The 23,152-nt window shown below is 34.9% G+C and overlaps 2 protein-coding genes across 2 annotated transcripts; both read right to left on the bottom strand.

Moving 5' to 3' along the window:
- LOC120183393 (wall-associated receptor kinase-like 2) lies at window positions 1–1,282 on the bottom strand. Its single transcript, XM_039188103.1, has one exon. The coding sequence runs from the start codon at window positions 1,166–1,168 to the stop codon at window positions 8–10; it is 1,161 nt and encodes a 386-aa protein (XP_039044034.1). The 5' UTR covers window positions 1,169–1,282; the 3' UTR covers window positions 1–7.
- Window positions 1,283–2,739: 1,457 nt separating this feature from the next.
- LOC120183402 (wall-associated receptor kinase 2-like) lies at window positions 2,740–3,460 on the bottom strand. The gene is made up of 2 exons (XM_039188106.1): window positions 3,228–3,460; window positions 2,740–3,172 (listed from the first exon to the last, which is right to left on the bottom strand). The coding sequence occupies exons 1-2, from the start codon at window positions 3,458–3,460 to the stop codon at window positions 2,740–2,742; spliced, it is 666 nt and encodes a 221-aa protein (XP_039044037.1).
- Between the last annotated feature and the right edge of the window lie 19,692 nt (window positions 3,461–23,152).

Raw genomic sequence — 23,152 nt, 5'->3', positions numbered from 1 at the left:
AAGTGTTTTATCGAGGCAAATCCATTGAAAATGTCCCTAAACTGGTAATGCTATACTGCTTAAATGATATGTCGCTATAAAGATTCACTGCTGATGAACTCTCAGCTCTGTGTAAGTCCTGTTGTTCATCGAGCAAGAAGCGAGTCTCCTCACGGTTAACTTGATGACAAGGGTACTTGTAAATCCGTCTTGACCCGGCGAGCTCTAACACCACTTCTTTCATTGTAGGTCGTTCTTCGCCCTTCAACCGAAGACATCTCATTGCAAGATCTGCAATGGCTTCAAGTTGTTCTATGTTCCCCTCATTCGCAAGTCTGGGCTCCAGGATTTGCACAAGACGACCCTGTTGCATTGCTTGAATGAAGTAAGAAGATAAGTTATTTTGGGCTTCAGCTCTTTCAGATGACACCGGCAACTGCCCTGTAAGTAGTTCCACTAGCACCACCCCGAAGCTGTAGACATCGCTCTTCTCTGTCAGTCGGCTTGTTTGAAAGTATTCTGGGTCCAAGTACCCGAGGGTTCCTTTAACCAGGGTCGTTATTTGAGACTGGTCAGTGGGAATCAACCTCGAAGCTCCGAAATCTGCGACTTTTGCGGTGTAGTTGTCATCCAATAATATGTTGGAAGATTTGATATCACGGTGAATGATGGGAACCACGACTGCAGAGTGGAGATAAGCAAGAGCAGTCGCAGTTTCGGTGGCTATTCGTAATCGATCTTCCCACGGGATCAACCGTCTCCTGCTGGGATTATGAATATGGTAGTGAAGGCTCTCATTAGGAACATATTCATAAACCAGTAGCGGAACCTCAGTTTCCAAACAACATCCCAAGAGCTTAACGACATTCCGATGATTGATTTGAGTGAGCACCACCACCTCATTGATGAACTCATTGATACGATTCCTGTCGACCATTCTCGACTTCTTTACGGCGATGACCCGACCGTTGCACAGAGTTCCTTTGTAAACTGTTCCACTGCCTCCTCGACCAACCACTCGACTCTCTGCGTAATTGTCAGTGGCCTCTGCTAACTCTTGTGTAGTAAAGATTTTTGGGGGTTCTCCGGAACCTTCATGGAAAGCAATTTGCTGCAGCAGCAAGAAACCTCCATTTTGTCTGAAGTATTTTTGTTTGAGGTTCATTAACTCTCGTCTCTTTGTGCACATGTATACAGATGGGGCTAGGAGAATCACGAACAAGAGACAGCCAAAAACTGCGACGTATTGGAATTTGTTTAGTTAGTTCGTGTAAATAATTATTTTACCCTTTGAATCATCATATCGAAGTATGAGGTTTTACGTAGAACAAGCGGCAATGGAAAGCTGCAACTATAGCTACCAAGTGAATTAGTGCAAGAAGCGTTGCCTTGATGATGACTGAGGCGAGGCACATCTTTGTCTTCAAGAATCCATATTCAAAACTATGTGTTAGTTGATAGTAAACAATTTGCTAGATGACATAAAATATTATTGAAGGAAAATGTCGCATCATAAAAATGAATAAGACGAAAGAAAAAAAACCCTACTGAATTCCCAGTTGTTCCAATTATAACATTAAATTTTTGTTTCAATTTTAATTTTAATGACACGACGACATGAACAAATCTTTCTGTCGCAGTGATGACATGGATAAAATGACATTATTTTAGCACGATTATTTATGCCCATAACGATATTGTTCAAGGCACTAGACTTTAGAAATGTAATGATTTTGCCATTAAATTTAAGAGGATTTAGATTTAGGCACTAAATATTTTTGGCAGCCACTTACATTTGTCATGGGTCATCTTTCACTACAATATTGATATTAGAACTTTCACATTTCACTCTTCTTTCTTCTCTTCCACGAAATCCACTCCAAATCAACGAAAATCCATTTAAAGATTTGACATGATAATACTCTTATTTCCTTTGATAGCCATCTGATGATGCTAGTTTTGAGGTATATTATTCATCGTCTCCAAATAATGTTTCTCACCGTTTGAATTTTCGAACAAACATCACAAAGTCTTCAAATCTAAGAAACCCCTAAACTCTTAAAAATGATAGAGTTTTGTTTAATTTAATCGATTTGGAATGTACTTTGTGGAAAATCAATCTTATGAGAAAAAGATGGGTGAAATGTTAATGTTTTAATAGTAATTTGACCATGAAAGACAGTCGATGATGGGTGTCGATTGGCTGCCAACGACGGCCAAAAAAGTGTAGTGCCAAAAAATTATCGTTTAAAAGTTTAGTGACAAAATTGATATACCATTAAAGTTCAATACCTAAAATGATGTTATTCTAGGTATAAATAGCTGCACCAAACGATGTTGTGTTGTACATTACATTGTTCCATTAAAACGATGAATTTTAATGACTCAGTTATATAATTGATGTCAAAGTCAAAATTTAATGCTATAGTTGAATTGATTAAAAATTAAGCGGTATACACCGGTAAGTTTAGTAGTATTTGTTCAAAAAAGTTTAGTAGTGTTTGCCGTAGTTGAACCTAAAAAAACAAAGCCTTCCATGATCTTTTAGATAATGCTTGAGTACTACTAACATTAGAGTTTTAAGCAAAGATTTACATACCTGGGCATCCTGAGGTTAGATAAGGGTTCCCTACATAACCATGTCTGCATCTGCAACGATAACCTCGACTCGTACTACCTGATCCATATCCAACACAGTCGCTGTTCATTCCTTTGCAACTTGTTCCAGCTGCTTCACAAGTCTCATTGCCTATAACCCAATCAAGAACCAATGAGGAACTCTCGATCTTTGACGAGGAACAACCATTGAGATCCGATGCCTCGAACCTGTAGCTCTTGGTCCACCACGAAAGCATATCCACAATTATCATGAGACGCGGAGAAACTGTATAGATCATTTATCTTGGAATCGTTGAGAAGGTTCTCGATAATTTCTACGTGAATCGTTTTAGTACCCTCAGGAATGGAGTCCTGACAGCAGCCGAGCCCGAGCAAGACCCACTGGTAACATCCGACGCTTGTCGTTGCACATGAGAAGCAGCCGGTCGTGATATTCACATCTTGAAGGTATAATAAACCGAGGGAGTTGCAGCCTATGACGGTGAACTTGTTTGCAGTGTTGTTGAGAACAAACGGTGTATTGGTCAAAATGATGCTGGCTACACTCGAAACTGGAGTTCCGTACCCTGTGCCACTGAACACGTTGTTCCTACACGAACCTGGTTACGAGGAACGGATATGTCGACTACCTCATGAAAATCAGCCCCAAGCGTAAGAGTGGCTTCGGTGGACTGTAGGAAGCGTTGCAGGTTACTTCAAAGCCAGGCATGAAGCATCCTTCACCGATACCGAAAGGGTAATCGATTGAGAAATTCCCACAGCTCCGTTGGCAGTCAGGCTTCGGGTCTCCGGCTGCCGATGATAAAAACAATGCCAAAACAATCCATGGAAGCCTGAGCAGAGGACGCTGAGATGCAAACATTGTTCGTCGTGAGTGGGGTATAGAGTAGAGGACAAAAGAATTATGATAAAATATGGAGGACTATCATGTTATTAAAGATCACGAGTGTCGCTCCCCGAATAAACAAATAAAAAACAAGAAAATACCTAATAGTTTTATAAACTATATTAACGCCCTTTCCTTTTCTAATACGTTTTGCATGACATTATCACCTGCTTTATACTATAAGGTAAAGTGATTGTATGAGACACTTGTCACGTTCGAGGAAATGAAATTTGATCAAGTAACATAAAAAAATATGTAGAGATAAAACTCCCTCAAATAATACTAATCTACACATGGTTTTGACCCGTAAATAATTCCCTCAATTCCACTAAAAGTCAAACTCAATATTTTTTCAACTTTGACTACAATTATTTTAAATATTTTAAAATTTTAAATTTTATAAAATACATATTTCAAAATTATTTGATTGAATGTTTTTAAAAATATTTTTTCATATTTTATCAACAATAAATTTTAAATAATAAATAGTTAAAGTTAAAAAATTGACTAAAGAATTGTCAATAAAGAATAGTTTTATTGGGACGAAGGTACTAGTAAAATGTGTTTGAATTCTTTAAACAAATAAAATTCTAAAAATAACAAATTTAAATTTCAGCACTTTTTTCTAAACTTCCTTTGACAATTTCAACAATCTAAGTCATTAATGTTGATTGATTATTATGGTTAAACCAAGGACCTCATTGGTCAGTGTTAAGAGTAGCTGATGAAGTTGTGTTATCTAATCTTGTTTGAGGTTCCACTACATTTCATTGTATGAGTTACCTTAGCTCTCGTTTATGAAAAAAAATGTCAGAGTACTGCCTCTCTTTCCTCTCTAATGGTGAATGCAAACAGTAGACACTGCTACCTATTTAGAAATGAAAATGGCTCCTTAAAAGTTGCTTATTTGATCTAAATCCAGGTGGATTTGGTCATAGAGACTGATAAGGCACGAGAGGACCTTGTTTTTAATCAACTCAAGCCCCATTGCCCCTCTCACAAGGTTAGCCATTTCTCTTTATCTAATTATCTACCATGTATCTATCAAGATTCGAATACGATTGTTGTCGGAAGTGAACCCTTTTATTGATACGGCTGTAGATGCTGTCTGTTTTAGTTCATCGGAGAAGAAACCACTGCTGCCTGTGGTACATGGGAGTTGACTGAGCCTACTTGAATAGTTGAACCTCTCATGATGTTGGAAAAAAATATGTATTTAATTGATATATTTAATATTTATATTAGATATGTATTATTTTTTATTATTGTAAATTAAAAGATATTTTTAATCTGTATGTTAGTACAATAATTACTCTTTGATAATATCAATTTTAAAAGGTATTTGTTATTTTTTTAACTTTGAATATTAAAGATAATTATATATTTTTAGTATTTCAAATTAAAATAATATCTATTTAAGTTTAAATGATAAAAGGAGTTTGTCTTTTAAATATTTCAAATTAAAAGATATTATTATATGTCTAAAATTGAATATTGAAAGATATATGGTTGGATTAAATATCTCTTGGAAATCTCCTATAAATACTGAGTTTAGGGGCGTGCAAAAAGATTCGATCTGATCTAGTGATCTGGTGATCCGATCTGAAAATTTGGATATCCGATCAATTTTTTGATTTTCAGATAATTTGGATCGAATATCCCAAAATTTTTCGGATAATCAAATTGGATATAGATCGGATAAAATCCACTTTCAGATTATCCTAAATCTGAAGAAAAAAATTGTACCTTTAAATTTTAGATGCATTTAGCCCAATAAATGAGTAACCCACTAACCCATCAAAGCACTAACTCAATAAAAATTAAAGTATTTAATCATTTATTGTGTGTAGTAATTAAAATGTATATATATAGTAGAAGTATCGAATATATAACATTAAATCACAAAATTTAAAATTTTAAAATTATTTTTTTTGTCAAATTAAATTTTATATTCAGATTCGGATATCCTATCTGAAAAATCGAATGCCCAAATTTTGGATATCCGATTTTTTCGAATCGGATACGAATCACTATTTTAGGTATATGAAATTTTCAGATATCCAAATTTTCGAATCAAATCGAATCCGATATCCGGTTTTGCACACCCCTAACTGAGTTAACATGCTAGGTTAAATATAAATTACAAGTTTTCAATAAGCTTTTTGACAAGTTCAAAAGAAAAAAAAAAGTTTTCCCTTCCACTAGTTTTGCGATGATAGACGAAGGCAAGGATAATTCGGGATCTCTACTGTTGTGCTACAGTAGTTGATTATCTAGTTGTTATATCCTGAGAGACAGACGACCAACGAACTCGAGCAACAAAGCGAAAATCTGTCTTAAGGAAACTGTGTAGTGAGATGCTTTAATTGTTTCCTATCACAAGACCACAATTAAGAAAATAGTATTTTTTATTTTTATTTCATTTATTTTTGATTTGGTTTCAAGAAATTTAATTTCTTTTTTTCCCCTCAGGTTTGATTTTGTCTCGAATTATTATTTCGGATAACAATTTCAAGACAGAGTAGACTCGTTCTATCCCTTTGATTTTATAATGATATTTCATTATTATTTTTTCTATATCATTCTCGGATTACGAATTTTCAAACAATCGTAAGAAAGATTTTATTCTTATTTTCCGAGATGATATAAATTTCGTTTGAGTTTAATCCTTATTGTGTATAAGGGAAGTGCCAAAAATTTGACAAAACAAATATTGGGCAAAAATCAAGAGAAATTTACACCAAAGATAAGTTTCATTCAATTTTGAATTTATGAATTTCAAAATTCTTTGTGGAATAATTTTTAGTTTAATTTTTAATGTGAGACATGATTCCACTCATTTATGTGTAGGGATTCAAATAATTGGATTACAAAATCTTCGCAAGATCTTAGGGGTTGTGCATTTTGTGGGGCACACATTGAATCATGATGGTTTAACTTTTGATTAACAATGGTGAAATTAATAAAGATGATCAAGAATTCAAGTTTTGGTTGACAACGCTAAAATTAATTAGGTAGGAGAAATTTGAATATTTTCCTTTAATCTGAAGTGATTTGGAACTATTTCTTCTATCTTTTTTCAATCTAAAATGGGTCAAATATAATGGTAAAAATTGAGATAATGAACAAATTTGTTTTAAAATTTATCATGACGTCTTAACGGGTTTGTTAAAATCTCAAAATGGAAAAAATTATTTAACTGAATCTGTCATTGAAGTAACATTGGTTACCGATTTTGTTTCAAAATGTTAATTCTGCTCGGTAACAAAATTGAAAATAAATGAGATAAATGTTGTTATCACATGCATTACTATTTGGAAGTATTATGACTTCTTATATTGGAAAATTCATCCTGAATGTATTATCAAATACACTATATAAGGTGTACAATATCCATAAAAGAATTATGGATAACAATGGAACATAAGATATAGAACGGAAGATGTTGACACTAAAGAAATTTTAGTGGTCAAATTCTTAAAATTCGTAATAATGACACAGACGAGTGAGAATAGATATTTTATTACCTCCTTTGATGATAACGAAAGTATTACAATATGTATTTACTAAAAGGGCAAAGGTGAAAAATAGAAAAAAATTGTTTTCTATAAACATAAAGTTGAAGACCAACTTAATAAATAGATTAAGATAGAAAGAAGTGATAGTGATGGTGAATATATTAAATCATTATGCACAACATGATATTATTCATTAACATGATATTATTCATTAACATGATATTATTATCTCTATATTCTTTTAAAATAAATATAGTAGCAAATTTGAAGAATTAACCCTTAAAGGAAATAATGAATGAAATAATGAATTAGGTGACAATTGGCCTTTTAAGACATTTAAGTTGGTTGAAATATAGACTTTTGTCTTTCTTTATCACAACTTAAACGAATGTTGCCGGGTTTATGCCATGCAGCTCTTTACTAGTGTACATGGAAAAGGTGCTTTTCTCAACGAGACCCTTTTAAGAGGTGAATCTAATGCACAATGATTACAATATAGAGTAAACTATGCATTTAGTATTTAACTCTTAGTTTTAATCCATTTTAGTACATAAACTTCCAACTTTTTTTAAAACTTAACGTGAAGTTTTAAACATGAATTAAAATGAAACAAAAACTAAACGTTAAGTATGGTTTTGAAAAAATTAAAAGTTTAGATATTAAAATGGAATAAAACTGATAGTTTAGGTACTATATATAAATCTAGGTCCAAAACTTAACTGAAATATCTTAAAGATCTGTTCTTCTGCTCTGAAATTTTGCAATGTCATCTCGAACCGAACTCATAAAGTCTCTACTTGCAACAGAGGTGTGGAGCTTCTTATGATCTGAAATTTCATTTTACCCCTTTTTTTATTGTTGAGTGTAACTGAGGTACTGAACTTGATAATGCTTGGGTCCAACTTCTAATCCTGTTTTAGAAAATATTAGCTGATAATGCTTTGTAAGCAAGTAAAAGCTTGACTAACATTTTCCTGTTGAGCAGGTTGGAACAAAACGAGATGTGTTAACGGTGGATACTACTACAAATCGAATCAATAGCTTACTTTTCAAGGTGACATAAAACTAGTGATTTTTCCTTCTTTTGTTGCTATATTTCGCAAACTTGAAATGCGTTAACGATTTCAATTCATTAAAAGGTGAGATCACTACGGATGAGCGGTTCCTGTGCATTGAACCTTTGTGGAAGGTTTGACCTGTTTTACAAAGTCCTCAAATCTAAGAAACCCATAAACTCTTAAAAATAATAGAGTTTTTGTTTAATTTAATCGATTTGGAGTGTACTTCTTGGAAAATCAATATCATGAGAAAAAGATGGGTGAAATGTGAACGTTTTGATAGTAATCTAACCATGAAAGACAATCGACGATGGGTGTCGATTGGCTGCCAACGACGGCCAAAAAAGTGTAGTGCCAAAAAATTACCGTTTAAAACTTCAATGACAAAATTGATATACCATTAAAGTTCAATACCTAAAATGATGTTATTTTAGGTATAAATAGTTGCATCAAAACTATATTGTTTTGTACAATTCATCATTCCATTAAAACGATGAATTTTAATGACTCGGTTATATAATTGAAGTAAATGTCAAAATTTAATGTGATTAAAATTAGGTTGTATAAATGATACACCTGTTAAAGTTTAGTAGTATTTGAAGTTCAAAAACGTTTAGTAGTATTTGACGCAGTTGAACCTAAAAAATCAAAGCCTTCCATGATCTTTTAGATAATGCTTTGAGTACTACTAACATTAGAGTTTTAAGCAAAGATTTACATACCTGGGCATCCTGAGGTTAGATAAGGGTTTCCTACATAACCATGTCTGCATCTGCAACGATAACCTCGACTCGTACTACCTGATCTTTTGTTGGAAATGAAACACTCACACAAACAACTTTTATTGAAACTCAAACAAATATTACAAGAGCTCTCTCACTCAAAAACAATAACTACAACTCACTCTTATAAGACCTTGCTTCTTCACTCACTTAGAAGCTCTTAATTTTCTTGATACTTAAACTAAAATGGGGAAGGGTGTTTATACTACTCAAGAATAATCCTACACCACACAAATAAAATAACTTAAACCATTAAAATATACAAATACCTAATTCTCACCTAACTCTTCACCTAATTCTTAACCAAACTCTTCACCAAACTAAATTGATGTAAGCAATGACATCAATTTAGTTTGGGTTTGGGTTTAGGCTCCCATCATGGATCAAGTTTATGATCCAACACCCCCCCTTAAACTTGATCTTGTGACCCCTAGTAAGTTCCTTAATCTTATGAAGTCTTCGCTTGTCAGTGACTTGGTAAAAATATCGGCAACTTGATCTTGTGACTTCACGTATTCAACTTCCACATCCTTTCTTGCAACACACTCCCTTATATAGTGGTAGCGAATTTCGATGTGATTACTTCGATCATGGAATACTAGATTCTTTGCTAAGGCAATGGTTGACTTGTTGTCCACACAAACTTTGGTAGGCTCTTATTGTAACAAACCTATCTCCATAAATAGATTTCTAAGCCAAATTGCATGACAAACGCATGAGGTAGCAGCAACATATTCCGATTCACATGTGGACAATGTGACAATCGGTTGTTTCTTTGACATCCATGTGAAAGCAATATCTCCCATGAAAAATACGAATCCAGTAGTGCTCATTCGATTATCTATGTCTCCACCCCAATCATTATCGCTATATCCAACAAGCTTGTAATAATTAGAAACTGAATAGAACAAGCCAAAGTCAATTGTACATTTCAGATAGCGAAGAATTCTCTTTACTGCTTTAAAATGGGTGGTTGTTAGAGATTCCATGTAGCGACTAACCAATCCAATTGCGTGAAGAATACCGAGCCTTGTGCAAGTTAGATAGAGTAGACTTCCCACCAAACTTTTAAAGAACGTTGGATCTAGATTTTCGCCTTCTTCATGTTTGGACATCTTGATCCCGTATTCTGTCGGTGTGCTTATTGGCTTACAGTTCTCCATCTTGAACTTCTTCAGGATCTCCTTTGCATAGCTTTCATGTGAAATGAAAATTCCATCATTTTGTTGCTTAACTTCAATGCCAAGGTAGTACGCCATGAACCCCATGTCTTTCATCTTGAATTCCTTCATCATCACATCCTTGAATTCATTAAACATGCTTGAGTTGCATCCAGTGAAGATAAAGTCATCCATGTAGAGGCACACGATCAAAATATCTCCATCTTTGATCTTGATATATAGAGAATGCTCGTAGAGACATTTGTTGAAGCCATTCTCTTGGAAGTACTTGTCGATTCGACTATTCCATGCCCTTGGTGCTTGTTTTAGCCCGTAAAGAGCCTTCTTCAACTTCAACACCTTGTCTTTGTGCCCTTTTACTTCATAGCCTGATGGTTGCTGAATGTAAACTTCCTCTTCAAGAACTCCATTTAGGAAGGCAGACTTTACATCCATCTGTTGTATCTTCCACTTGTTTTGAGCTGCCAAAGAAATGATTAATATGATAGTCTCCAATCGAGCAACAGGAGCAAATACCTCATCATAGTCAATTCCAGCCTTTTGACTATAGCCTTTAGCAACTCGTCTCGCCTTGTGCATTTTAATCTCTCATTTGGAGTTTTACTTTGTTTTGTACACCCATTTGACACCTATCACCTTATGTCCCTTGGGAAGTGAGGTAAGTTCCCATGTGTCATTCTTCTCGATGGCTTTGATTTCTTTGTCCATCGCATCTCTCCATTTCTTTTCGTGTACTACTTCTTGAAAGCTCACTGGTTCACAATCGGCAAACAGACAAAATAATGTAAGATTATCTTGTCGTTCAGTTACCTCATAGAGATCACTAAGGCTTCTTGTACGTTGCACAACTCTTTCACTTTGACTCCCACTTGATGGTGATGAAGGTGATGAGTTTTTTTAGTGGTTGATGTTGGTGAAGTGGAGTTTCAAGCTCTTATTGAGATTCTTGTTAAGGTTCACCTAGTTGTTCCCTCATTGTCTGTTCATCTTCTTCAAACTGAGGAAAGAAATTGTAGTCATCTGTATGAGAGTTAAAATCTCATTCTCCTTCTTCGTTGAAGACCACATCTCGACTAATCACAATCTTCTTATTGTCTGGATTGTATAGCTTGTAGCCCTTCGAATTAGCATTATATCTGATGAAGATAAAATTCTCGCTTTTGTCATCAAACTTCATTCTTCTCTCGTCTGGTACGTGAACATGGGCTATACTTCCAAAGGTTCTCAAGTGAGAAATGTCAGACTTTCTTCCACTCCATGCCTCTTGTGTCTTTCCCCATACACTTCTTGTTGGAGATCGGTTTGACAAGTAGACTGCACACGATACTGCTTCCGCCCAAAATTACTTGGGTAGTTTCTTGCTTTTGAGCATGCTTCGTGTCATGTCGAGGATTATTCTATTCTTTCTTTCTGCCACACTATTTTGCTGGGGGGATCTAGGAACTGTCATTGGTCGACGAATTCCATTTTCTTCACAGAACTCTTGAAACTCCTTGGAAGTAAATTCTCTACCTCGGTCGGATCTCATGGCTTTGATTTTTCTTCCGCTTTCTCTTTCCACTGCTGCTTTGAACTTCTTGAAGACTTCGAAAACTTCTGACTTCTGTTTCAAGAAATATACCCAGGTTTTTCTTGAAAAATCATCAATGAAGAGAAGAAAATAGTTATTGTTACCGAGAGAGCTCGGCTTGATTGGTCCACACATATCGATATAGATGAGATCGAGTGACTTCTTGGCTCTTGTCTCCGACTCCTTTGGAAAGTTTTTCCTGAATTATTTCCCGACTAGACACCCTTCACAAAGCTGGTCAGGATGGTTGATGCGAGGTAGTCCCTTCACAATCTCCTTCTTAGATAGCAACTCTAGACCTCCAAAATTGAGATGTCCAAATTGAAGATGCCAAAGCCATGATGCATCTTTGTAGCAAGCTTTTAGGCACTTTGAAACATCATTTTGTATGTTGATCAAGAATATTCTATTCTTTGACATCGACACTTTAGCAATGAAGTTATTCTTATCATCTTTTATAGAAAGATTATAATTATTCATATGAATATCATAACCTTTCTCTACCAGTTGTCCTAAACTTAATATGTTATTTTTCATATTGGGCACATAGTAGACATTTGAAATAAATTGATGTCTCCCATCTTTCAAACGGATAAGGATGTTACCTCTCCCTTTCACTGCTATTGTGGAATCATATCCAAACGAAACATTTCCACTTACTGACTCGTCTAGCTCTACGAACATGTATTTCCTTTTGCACATGTGATTACTTTCACCACTGTCAAGATACCAGGAATTTGCTTGGCCACCATCAGTTTTGTTTCGTACTAGAAGAAAAGTTTCTTTGCCATCTGTCTTTTCCTCTACGTAGTTGGCATTCTCCTCAATTTTTTTATTGGAAGCTCTACATTCTGAAGCATAATGCCCAAACCTCTGACAATTATAACATCGAACTTGAGATTTGTCATACTTTGAGTTTGGATTGATTCTTCCACGGTCTCGTATTGAGTTTTCTCCTTTCTCATAGTTGTTGTTGGAATTGTTATTGTTGTAATTCCAACCTCGTCCACGACCTCAACTTCCACCTCGTCCATGGCCTCTACCTCTGCCTAGGCCACGTTGGTTTCTATCATTGCATTGACTTTCATGCCTTGAGTTGCAACTTGAGGAGTTTCTCAGTAAACCCATGCTTCTCTTCGTATGCTTTCAATGATCCTTGGAGTTGCTCGATCGTCATTTCTTCCAAGTCTTTAGTTTCTTCAATCGTCACAACGATGTGCTCAAATTTGGGATCCAACGAACGGAGTATCTTCTCTATTATCCTCACATCTTCTAACTTTTCACAATTTCTTTTTAATTGATTAGAAACAACTACTACTCTTGAGAAATAATCTGAAATAGACTCAGATGCTTTCATGTGTAAGGATTCAAATTCACCTCTTAATGTTTGGAGACAAACTTTCTTCACTTTCTCGGATCCTTTGTAAGAGGTTTGTAGTTTCTCCCACGCTTCATTGCTAGAGCTTGCACTTGAAATATTTTCAAAACCATCATCATCTAATGCTTGATAGATGAGGAAGAGACCTTCTTGTCTCTATTTCTTGAATCCTTCAAAGTTGTCTTTTGATCCAGTGTAAGAGTAGCAAAAGCATCATCATCCGCAGGCTCGTTATAGCCTTTCTTTATGATATCCCACATATCTTGTGATCCAAGAAGTGCCTTCATTTTGATACTCCAATTGTTGTACTTGTTGTTGTTTAGTGTCGAAACTTGGAATGGTGTCATACCATTTGTCATATCTCTCAATATAATGAGAATTTGCAAAATCTGATTGCACGGATGAATCCGGAACGCCAAAAAACCTTGGGAGGGACTTGGACAACTCGATCAAGGGGATCCAACTCGATGAGTCAAACTCGATTTTCTGGTAACAGTTTTCCGGCGGTGCGTTAGAACTCATATTGAGAAAATTATGGCGGCGTCGGATTCTTCTCGTCGAGACCTTCGATCTTTCCAACTCTCTCTGATGCCACTTGTTGGAAATAAAACACTCACACAAACAACTTTTATTGAAACTCAAACAAATATTACAAGAGCACTCTCACTAAAAAACAAGAACTACAACTCACTCTTATAAGACCTTGTTTCTTCACTCACTTAGAAGCTCTTAATTTTTCTTGATGCTTAAACTAAAATGAGGAAGGTTATTTATATTACTCAAGAACAATCCTACGCCACACAAATAAAATAACTTAAACCATTAAAATATATAAATACCTAACTCTCACCTACCTCTTCACCTAATTCTTCACCTAACTAAATTGATGTAAGTAATGACATCAATTTAGTTTGGGTTTGGGTTTAGGCTCCCATAATGGATCAAGTTTATGATCCAACATCCATATCCAACACAGTCGTTGTTCATTCCTTTGCATCTTATTCCAGCTGCTTCACAAGTCTCATTGCCTATAACCCAATCAAGAACAAATGTGGAACTCTCGATCTTTGATTAGGAACAACCATCGAGTTCCGATGTCTCAAACCTGTAGATCTCTTGGTCCACCAAGAAAGCATATCCATAATTATCATGAGGCGTGGAGACACTGTATAGATCATTTATCTTGGAATCGTTGAGAAGGTTCTCAATAATTTCTACGTGAATCTTTTTAGTACCCTTAGGAATGGAGTCCTGACAGCAGTCGAGCCCCGAGCAAGAATCACTGGTAACATCCTGACGCTAGTCGTTGCACACTGAGAAGCAACCGGTCGTGATATTCACATCTTGAAGGTATAATAAACCGAGGGAGTTACAGCCTATGACGGTGAACTTGTTTTCAGTGTTGTTGAGAACGAACGGTGTATTGGTCAAAATGATGCTGGCTACACTCGAAACTGGAGTTTCGTACCCTGTGCCACTGAACACGTTGTTCCTTACACAAACCTGGTTACAAGGAACGGATATGTCGACTACCTCATGCAGATCAGCCCCCAAGCGTAAGAGTGGCTTCGGTGGACTGTAGGACGCGTTGTAGGTTACTTCAAAGCCAGGCATGAAGCATCCTTCACCGACACCGAAAGGGTAATCGATTGAGAAATTCCCACGGCTCCGTTGGCAATCAGGCTTCAAGTCTCCGGCTACCGATGATAAAAACAATGCCAAAACAATCCATGGAAGCCTGATCAGAGGACGCTGAGATACAAACATTGTTCGTCGTAAGTAGTGTATAGAGTTGAGCACAAAAAAATATGATAAAATATGGAGGACAATCATTTTATTAAAGATCACAAGTGTCACTCCCCGGATAAACAAATAAAAAACAAGAAAAGACCTAATAGTTTTATAAACTATATTAATGCCCTTTCCTTTTCTAATACGTTTTGCATGACATTATCACCTTGATTATCATATAAGGTAAAGTGATTGTATACAGACACTTGTCACGTACGAGGAAATGAAATTTGATCAAGTAACATAAAAATATGTAGAGATAAAAGGCAAAAGTCCCACCTCTAATTTGTTTATAATACTAATCTACAGATAGTTTTGACCCGTAAATAATACTCCCTCTGTCCTATTAAAACTGTCTCTTATTGACTTTTGAAAAGTTAATTTTTTTAAACTTTGACCATAATTATTTTAATTTTTTAAAAAAATTAAATTTTATAAAATACATATTTCAAAATTATTTGATTGAAAGTTTTAAAAATATATTTTTTCATATTTTTTTCAAATAAAATTCTAAAAATAACAAATTTGAATTTCAGCACAACTTTTAAACTTCCTTTGACAATTTCAATAATCTAAGTCATTAATGTTGATTGATTATTATGGTTAAACCAAGGAGCTCATGGGTCAGTGTTAAGAGTAGCTAATGAAGTTGTGTTATCTAATCTTGTTTGAGGTTATTGGGTTGGTTTTTCACTACATTTCATATTTAGCATCCATTCATAGTATGAGTTACCTGTTGAAAAAAAATGTACCGAAAGTGCATTGGATTATTAGGCACCAAAAGTGGTGCAGTTTTTGTTGATTTTTAGGTATGTGTAAAACTTCAAATTTAGTCATTGTAATTTAGGGTATTTACAAATTAGTCCTTAAGTTTCAACTATAAATACCCTAGCTCATTTAGCTTCAAAATCATCCCAAAGCATTCTAGCTTTCTTCCAATACTAGAGAGAATTTAGAGAGTTTCTTGAGAGTTGTTTTCTCCTTTTTTATCAAGAGAGAATTATCATTATTTTCTACTTGGTAGATCGAGGGAGGTTGTAATTCCTATTTTCTTATAGTGAAATTCTTCTACCGTTGCCCGTGGTTTTTACCCTAAATTTTTAGGGTTTTCCACGTAAATTTTGTGTCTCTTTTATCTTCATTTTTATTTTCTCAAATTATCAGTTGCGATTTTGCTCTATCCGATAGCCGTCTTTCGCAACAATTGGTATCAGAGCCATATTTGAGTGTGTAATATCTGCTTATTGTCTTTGTGGTTGCCACCAAAAGGTGGATCCTCAAACATAAGAAAGTAAGAAGGTATTACCCATTCTTTGAAGGTTCCAGAGAACTATTCACGATAGTGAAATAGTAGGAGCTATCCGAAATAGAAGCTATGGCAACAAAATTTGATATTGAAAAGTTCAATGGAAGAAATTTCTCATTGTGGAAATTAAAGATGAAGGTCATCCTGAGGAAAGACGGGTGTCTAGCGACTATCAATGAAAGGTCGGTGGATTTCACAGATGACAGCAAATGGAACAAGATGGACGAGAATGCTATGGCAAACTTTCATCTAGCATTAGCAGATGAAGTATTGTCAAGCATCGAGGAGAAGAAGACAGCTAAAGATATATGGGATCATCTCACCAAACTGTACGAGGCCACATCGTTTCACAATAAAATTTTCCTTAAGAGAAAATTATACACTCTCCGTATGCCAGAATCTACTTCATTGACGGAGAACTTAAATACACTGAACACTTTATTTTCTCAGCTTACATCCTTAAGCTAAAAATAGGAGAACAAGAACGTGCTGAACTTCTACTTCAAAGTCTACCGGATTCGTATTATCAACTCATCATCAACTTGACAAACAGTAATGTCACCAGTCTAGTCTTCGATGACGTTACAGCTGCTGTTCTCCAAGAAGAAAATCGACGAAAAAACAAAGAAGACAGACAAGTAAATCTGTAACAAGCAGAAGTGTTGATAACGATGAGATGGAGATCAACAGAACGTGGCCAAAGCAACAGTCACAAATATGATAGATCGAAGTTGAGAAGCAAGAAGAATTTAAAGTGCTATAATTGTGGAAAGAAGGGTCACTTGAAGAAGGATTACTGGAGTCTAAATAAAAACTCCAATCCACAAGGCAATACTATAACACTTCAGATGATGGAGATGCTCTATGTTGTGAAGTGTCAACCACCATGGAAGGCAGAAAAAGATTTGCAGATATATGGCTCATTGATTCAGGAGCAACATATCACATGACCTCAAGAAGAGAATGGTTCCATCAGTATGAACCTGTCTCAGGAGGATCTGTGTATAGTTGCAATGATCATGCCTTAGAGATCATTGGCGTGAGAACCATCAAATTAAAGATGTATGATGGAACAATTAAAGTTGTTCGAGATGTGCGGCATGTGAAAGGCCTGAAGAAAAATTTATTATCCTACGGATTGTTGGATAATAATGCAAGCAAGATTGAAACACGGAAAGGAATCATGAAAGTGTTTTGTGGAGCGCTTGTGGTGTTGAAAGGCGAAAAGATAGCATCAAATTTGTACATGCTGAATGGAGAGACTTTGCTAGAAGCAGATGCCTCTGTTGCCTCATGTAGTTCAGATTCTGCAATGATATGGAATCAGAAACTTGAACACATGTCAGAACAAGGAATGAAAGTCCTTGTGGAGCAAAAACTACTTCCAGGCTTAACAAAGGTATCACTTCTTTGTGTGAGCATTGCATAACAAGTAAGCAACATCGGTTGAAATTTAACACATCAAATTCTAGAGGCAAAAGTGTTCTAGAATTGGTTCACTCTGACGTATGACAAGTACCAGATACATCCCTAGGCGGAGCAAAATACTTTGTCTCATTTATTGATGACTACTCCAGGAGATGTTGAGTTTACCCTATTAAGAAGAAGTTAGATGTGTTTTCAACTTTCAAAAACTTCAAGGCGCGGGTGGAACTTGATTCTGGAAATAAGATCAAGTGTTTCAGAACAGATAATGGAGGAGAATACACAAGCGAAGAATTTGATGACTTTTGCAGGAAAGAAGGCATCAAAAGACAGTTCACAGTGGCGAACACTCCTCAACAAAATGGAGTGGAAGAGCGGATAAACAGAACCTTGTTAGAAAGAACAAGAGCAATGTTGAGGGATGCAGGCCTAGAAAAATCATTCTGGGCAGAAGCAATCAATACCGCCTGTTATTTGGTGAATCGAGCTCCATCAACTGCAATAGATCTGAAGATGCCAATGGAGATGTGGAATGTAAACCAGCTGATTATTCAAACCTCCATGTATTTGGAAGTATCGTGTACGTGATGTACAACTCCCAATAAATTTTAAAGTTGGATCTAAAATCCAGGAAATGTAAATTCTTGGGGTATGCTGATGGAGTAAAAGGGTATCGCTTGTGAGATCCCACTGCCTGCAAAGTGATCATCAGCAGAGATGTTGCCTTTGTAGAAGATAAACTACAAAGAAAAGAAGACGATGATAGCGCTGAAAAGTCAGATACTACTCAGATACATGTGGAAAAAGAGTTTGAACAAGGAGATTCTTCTGAAGTAGAACCAGCACATGATGAACAAGAACCAGAGAGTTCTGAAGCTCCAACAACTCGTCAATCAGATTTTGTGAGAAGACGTTTCAATTGGCACTCAGATTATGTTATAGAAGGTAATATTGCATACTGCCTTTTAACAGAGAATGGTGAGCCATCAACATACCAGGAGGCAATAAACAACTCAGATGCTTCACTGTGGATGATGGCGATGCAAGAAGAAATTGAAGCCCTTAATAAAAATAATACATGGGACCTTGTGCCACTACCACAAGGAAGGAAGCCAATTGGTAACAAATGGGTCTTCAAAATCAAGAGAAATGGTGACGATCAAGTTTAGAGGTATCGTGCAAGACTGGTGGTGAAAGGATATGCTCAAAAAGAATATATTGATTTCAATGAAATATTTTCTCCTGTGGTTCGACTAACAACAGTTCGAGTAGTTTTGGAAATGTGTGCTACATTGAACTTACATCTAGAGCAGCTAGATGTTAAAACAACTTTTGTTCATGAAAATCTTGAAGAAGATATTTACATGCTTCAGCCTGAAGGTTTTGAAGAAGACGAAAAGAAGAACTTTGTTTGCAGGTTGAACAAATCTCTATACGGTCTAAAGCAGGCGCCGAGGTATTGGTATAAGAGATTTGATTCCTTCATTATGTGTCTTGGATATAACAGACTTAATGCATACCCTTGTGCTTATTTCAAGAGGTCTGGTGATAACGATTTTGTTATTTTGCTGTTATATGTGTATGACATGTTGGTTGCAGGACCCAACAAAGATCATATTGAAGAATTGAAGGCATAACTGGCTAGGAAATTTGAAATGAAGGACTTGGGATCAGCAAACAAGATTCTATGGATGTAAATTCCCCGAGACAGAAGTAATAGAAAGATTTGGCTTTCACAAAAGAATTACTTGAAGAAGATCTTGTCACGATTCAGCATGCAAGATTATAAGTCAATTTCTACCACTCTTCCTATTAACTTCAAATTATCCTCCAGTATGAGTCCTAGCAGTGAAGAAGAGAGGATGAAGATGTCTCAAGTACCGTATGCATCGGTAGTGTGAAGTTTAATGTTCGCTATGATATGCACAAGACTAGACATTGCACAAGCAGTAGGAGTGGTTAGTCTGTACATGGCGAATCCAGGCAAAGAACATTGGAATACAGTAAAGAAGATCCCGAGATACATCAAAGGGACCTCAAATATTGCATTATGTTACGGAGGATCAAACTTACTTATAAATGGGTATGTCGATTCTGACTATGCAAGGGATTTGGATAAAAGCAAATCTACTACAGGGTATGTGTTCAAAGTTGCTGGTGGAGCTGTAAGCTGGGTTTCAAAATTGCAGTCAGTTTTGGCTACATCCACAATAGAGGCAGAATATGTAGCAGCTACACAAGCCAGTAAAGAAGCAATTTGGTTGAAGATGTTATTGGAGGAGCTTGGGCACAATCAAGAGTATGTCTCTCTGTTTTGTGACAGTCAAAGCACCTTACATCTTGCAAGGAATCTAGCATTTCATTCAAGGACAAAGCACATATGAGTTCAATACCATTTCATTCATGAAAAGGTGAAAGAAGGGACGGTAAATATGCAGAAGATCCATACCAAAGACAACATAGCAGATTTCATGACGAAGGCGATCAATGCCGATAAATTTACTTAGTGTTGATCCTCCTGTGGCCTGTCAGAAACGTAAGCAACATGAAGGTACAAGGTAAAAAGAATGGTGTGAAGATATGATTATTCCAATCAAATCTTCAAGTGGGAGATTATTGAAAAAACAAATGCACCGAAAGTGCATTGGATTATTAGGTACCAAAAGTGGTGCAGTTTTTGTTGATTTTTAGGTATGGGTAATACCTCAAATTTAGTCATTGTAATTTAGGGTATTTACAAATTAGTCCTTAAGTTTCAACTATAAATACCCTAGCTCATTTAGCTTCAAAACCATCCCAAAGCATTCTAGCTTTCTTCCAATACTACAGAGAATTTATAGAGTTTCTTGAGAGTTGTTTTCTCCTTTTTTATCAAGAGAGAATTATCATTATTTTCTCCTTGGTAGATCGAGAGAGGTTGTAATTCCTATTTTCTCATAGTGAAATTCTTCTACCGTTGCCTGTGGTTTTTACCCTAAAGTTTTAGGGGTTTTCCACATAAATTTTGTGTCTCTTTTATCTTCATTTTTATTTTCTCAAATTATCAGTTGCGATTTTGTTCTACCCGATAGCCGTCTTCCGCAACATTACCTTAGTTCTCGTTTATGAAAAAAAAATCTCAGAGTGCTGACTCTCTTTCCGCTCTAATGGTGAATGCAAACAGTAGACACTGCTACCTATTTAGAAACGAAAATGGCTCCTTAAAAGTTGCCTATTTGATCTAAATCCAGGTGGATTTGGTCAAAGAGACTGGTAAGGCACGAGAGGACCTTGTTTTTAATCAACTCAAGCCCCATTACCCCTACAAGGTTAGCCATTTTTCTTTTTCTAATTATCTACCATGTATCTATCAAGATTTGCATACAAATGTTGTCGGAAGTGAACCCTTTTATTGATACGGCTATAGATGATGTATGTTTTAGTTCATTGGGGAAGAAACCACTGCTGCTTGTGGTACATGGGAGTTGACTGAGCCTACTTGAATAGTTGATCCTCTCGATGATGTTGGAAAAAAGATTGATAGATTTAATATTTATATTAGATATGTATTCTTTTTTATTATTACAAATTAAAAGATATTTTTAATTTGTATGTTAGTACGATAATTAATCTTTGATAATGTCAATTTAAAAATATATGTGTTATCTTTTTAACTTTGAATATTAAAGATAATTATATTTTTTTAGTATTTCAAATTAAAATAATATCTATTTAAGTTTGAATGATAAAAGGAGTTTGTCATTTTAATATTTCAAATTAAAAGAATTTATTATATGTTTAAAATTGAATATTAAAAGATATCTAGTTGAATTAAATCTCTCTTGGAAATTCTCTATAAATATTTAGTTTAGGGTTTGCAAAAAGATTTGATCCGATCGATCCGATCCGGTGATCTAGTGATCCGATCCAAAAATTTGGATATCCGATCAATTTTTTGATTTTCAGATAATTTGGATATCCGATCAATTTTTTGATTTTCGGATAATCAAATTGGATGCGGATCGGATAAAATCTACTTTCAGATTATCCGAAAATCCGAAAAATTAGGCCTTTAATTTTATACATTTATCCCAATAAATGAGTAACACACTAACCCAACAAAGCTCTAACTCAATAAAAATTAGAGTTTTTAATTATTTATTGTGTGTAGTAATTAAAATGTATATATATATAGTAGAAGTATCGAATATATAAAATTAAATCACAAAATTTTAAATTTTAAAATTATTTTTTTGTCAAATTAAATTTTATATTCGGATTTTGATATCTGGATATCCGATCCGAAAAAATTGGATACATGAATTTCGAATATCCAATTTTTTCGAATCGGATACATATCACTATTTTTTGTATCCAAAATTTTTTGGATATCCGAATTTTTTGATCGAATCGAATTCCATATTTGGTTTTGCATGCCCCTAACTGAGTTAACATGCTAGGTTAAACATAAGTTACAAGTTTTCAATAAGCTTTTTGCCAAGTTCAAAAGAAAAAGTTCTCTTCCACTAGTTTTCCAGTGATAGACGAATGCATGGATAATTTGTGATCTCTACTATTGTGCTACTATAGTTGATTATCTAGTTGTTATATCCCGAGAGCCAGATGACCAACGAACTCGAGCAACAAAGCGAAAATTTGTCTTAAAGAAACTGTGTAGCGGCAGACTTCAACTGTTTCCTATCACAAGACCACAATAAAGAAAATAGCATTTTTTTCATTTATTTTTATTTGGTTTTAAGAAGTTTAATTTTTTTCTTAGGTTTGATTTTGTCTCGAATTGTTATATCGGATAACAATCTCAAGACAAAGTAGACCCGTTCTATCCATTTGATTTTATAATGATATTTCATTATTATTTTTTCTATATCATTATCGGATTACGAATTTTCTAACAATCTTAAGAAAGATTTTATTCTTATTTCCGAGATGATATAAAATTCGTTTGAGTTTAATCCTTATTGTGTTCAAGGGAAGTGCAAAAAATTAAACAAAACAAATATTAGGCGAAAATCAAGAGGAATTTACACCAAATATAAGTTTCATTCAATTTTGAATTTATGAATTTCAAAATTCTTTGTGGAATAATTTTTAGTTTAATTTTGAATGTAAGACATGATTCCACTTATTTATGTGCAAAGATTAAAATAATTGGATTACAAAATCTTTGCAAGATCTTAGGGGTTGTGCACTTTGTGGGGAACACATTGAATCATGATGGTTTTACTTATGATTAACAATGATGAAGTTATTAAAGATATCAAAAATTAAAGTTTTGGTTGACAACGATAAAGTTAATCAGTTAGGAGAAATTTGAATATTTTTTTCCTTTAATCTGAAGTGATTTGGAACTCTTTCTTCTATCTTTCTTTAATCTGAAATGGTTCAGATATAATGGTAAATATTGAGATAGCGAATAAATTTATTTTAAGATTTATCATGTCGTCTTAACGGGTTTGTTAAAATCTCAAAATGGACAAATTTGTTTAACATAAACTGTCATTAGAGTAACATTAGTTACTGATTTTGTTTCAAAATGTTAATTTTGTTCGGTCACAAAATTGAAAATAAACGAAAATTAATTTTCTATTTATTGTAATATTTGATTTCATATTTAAAATCAATTGAGATTTTAATTATGTCGTGAAACATAATTATTTGA

Source organism: Hibiscus syriacus, unplaced genomic scaffold, assembly GCF_006381635.1.
Source record: "Hibiscus syriacus cultivar Baekdansim isolate YM2019G1 unplaced genomic scaffold, ASM638163v2 tig00112761_pilon, whole genome shotgun sequence".
In the NCBI taxonomy this organism is placed as follows: domain Eukaryota; kingdom Viridiplantae; phylum Streptophyta; class Magnoliopsida; order Malvales; family Malvaceae; genus Hibiscus; species Hibiscus syriacus.
Note: the sequence above shows the minus strand (reverse complement) of the source record. Positions and strands in the feature narration are given on the sequence as shown.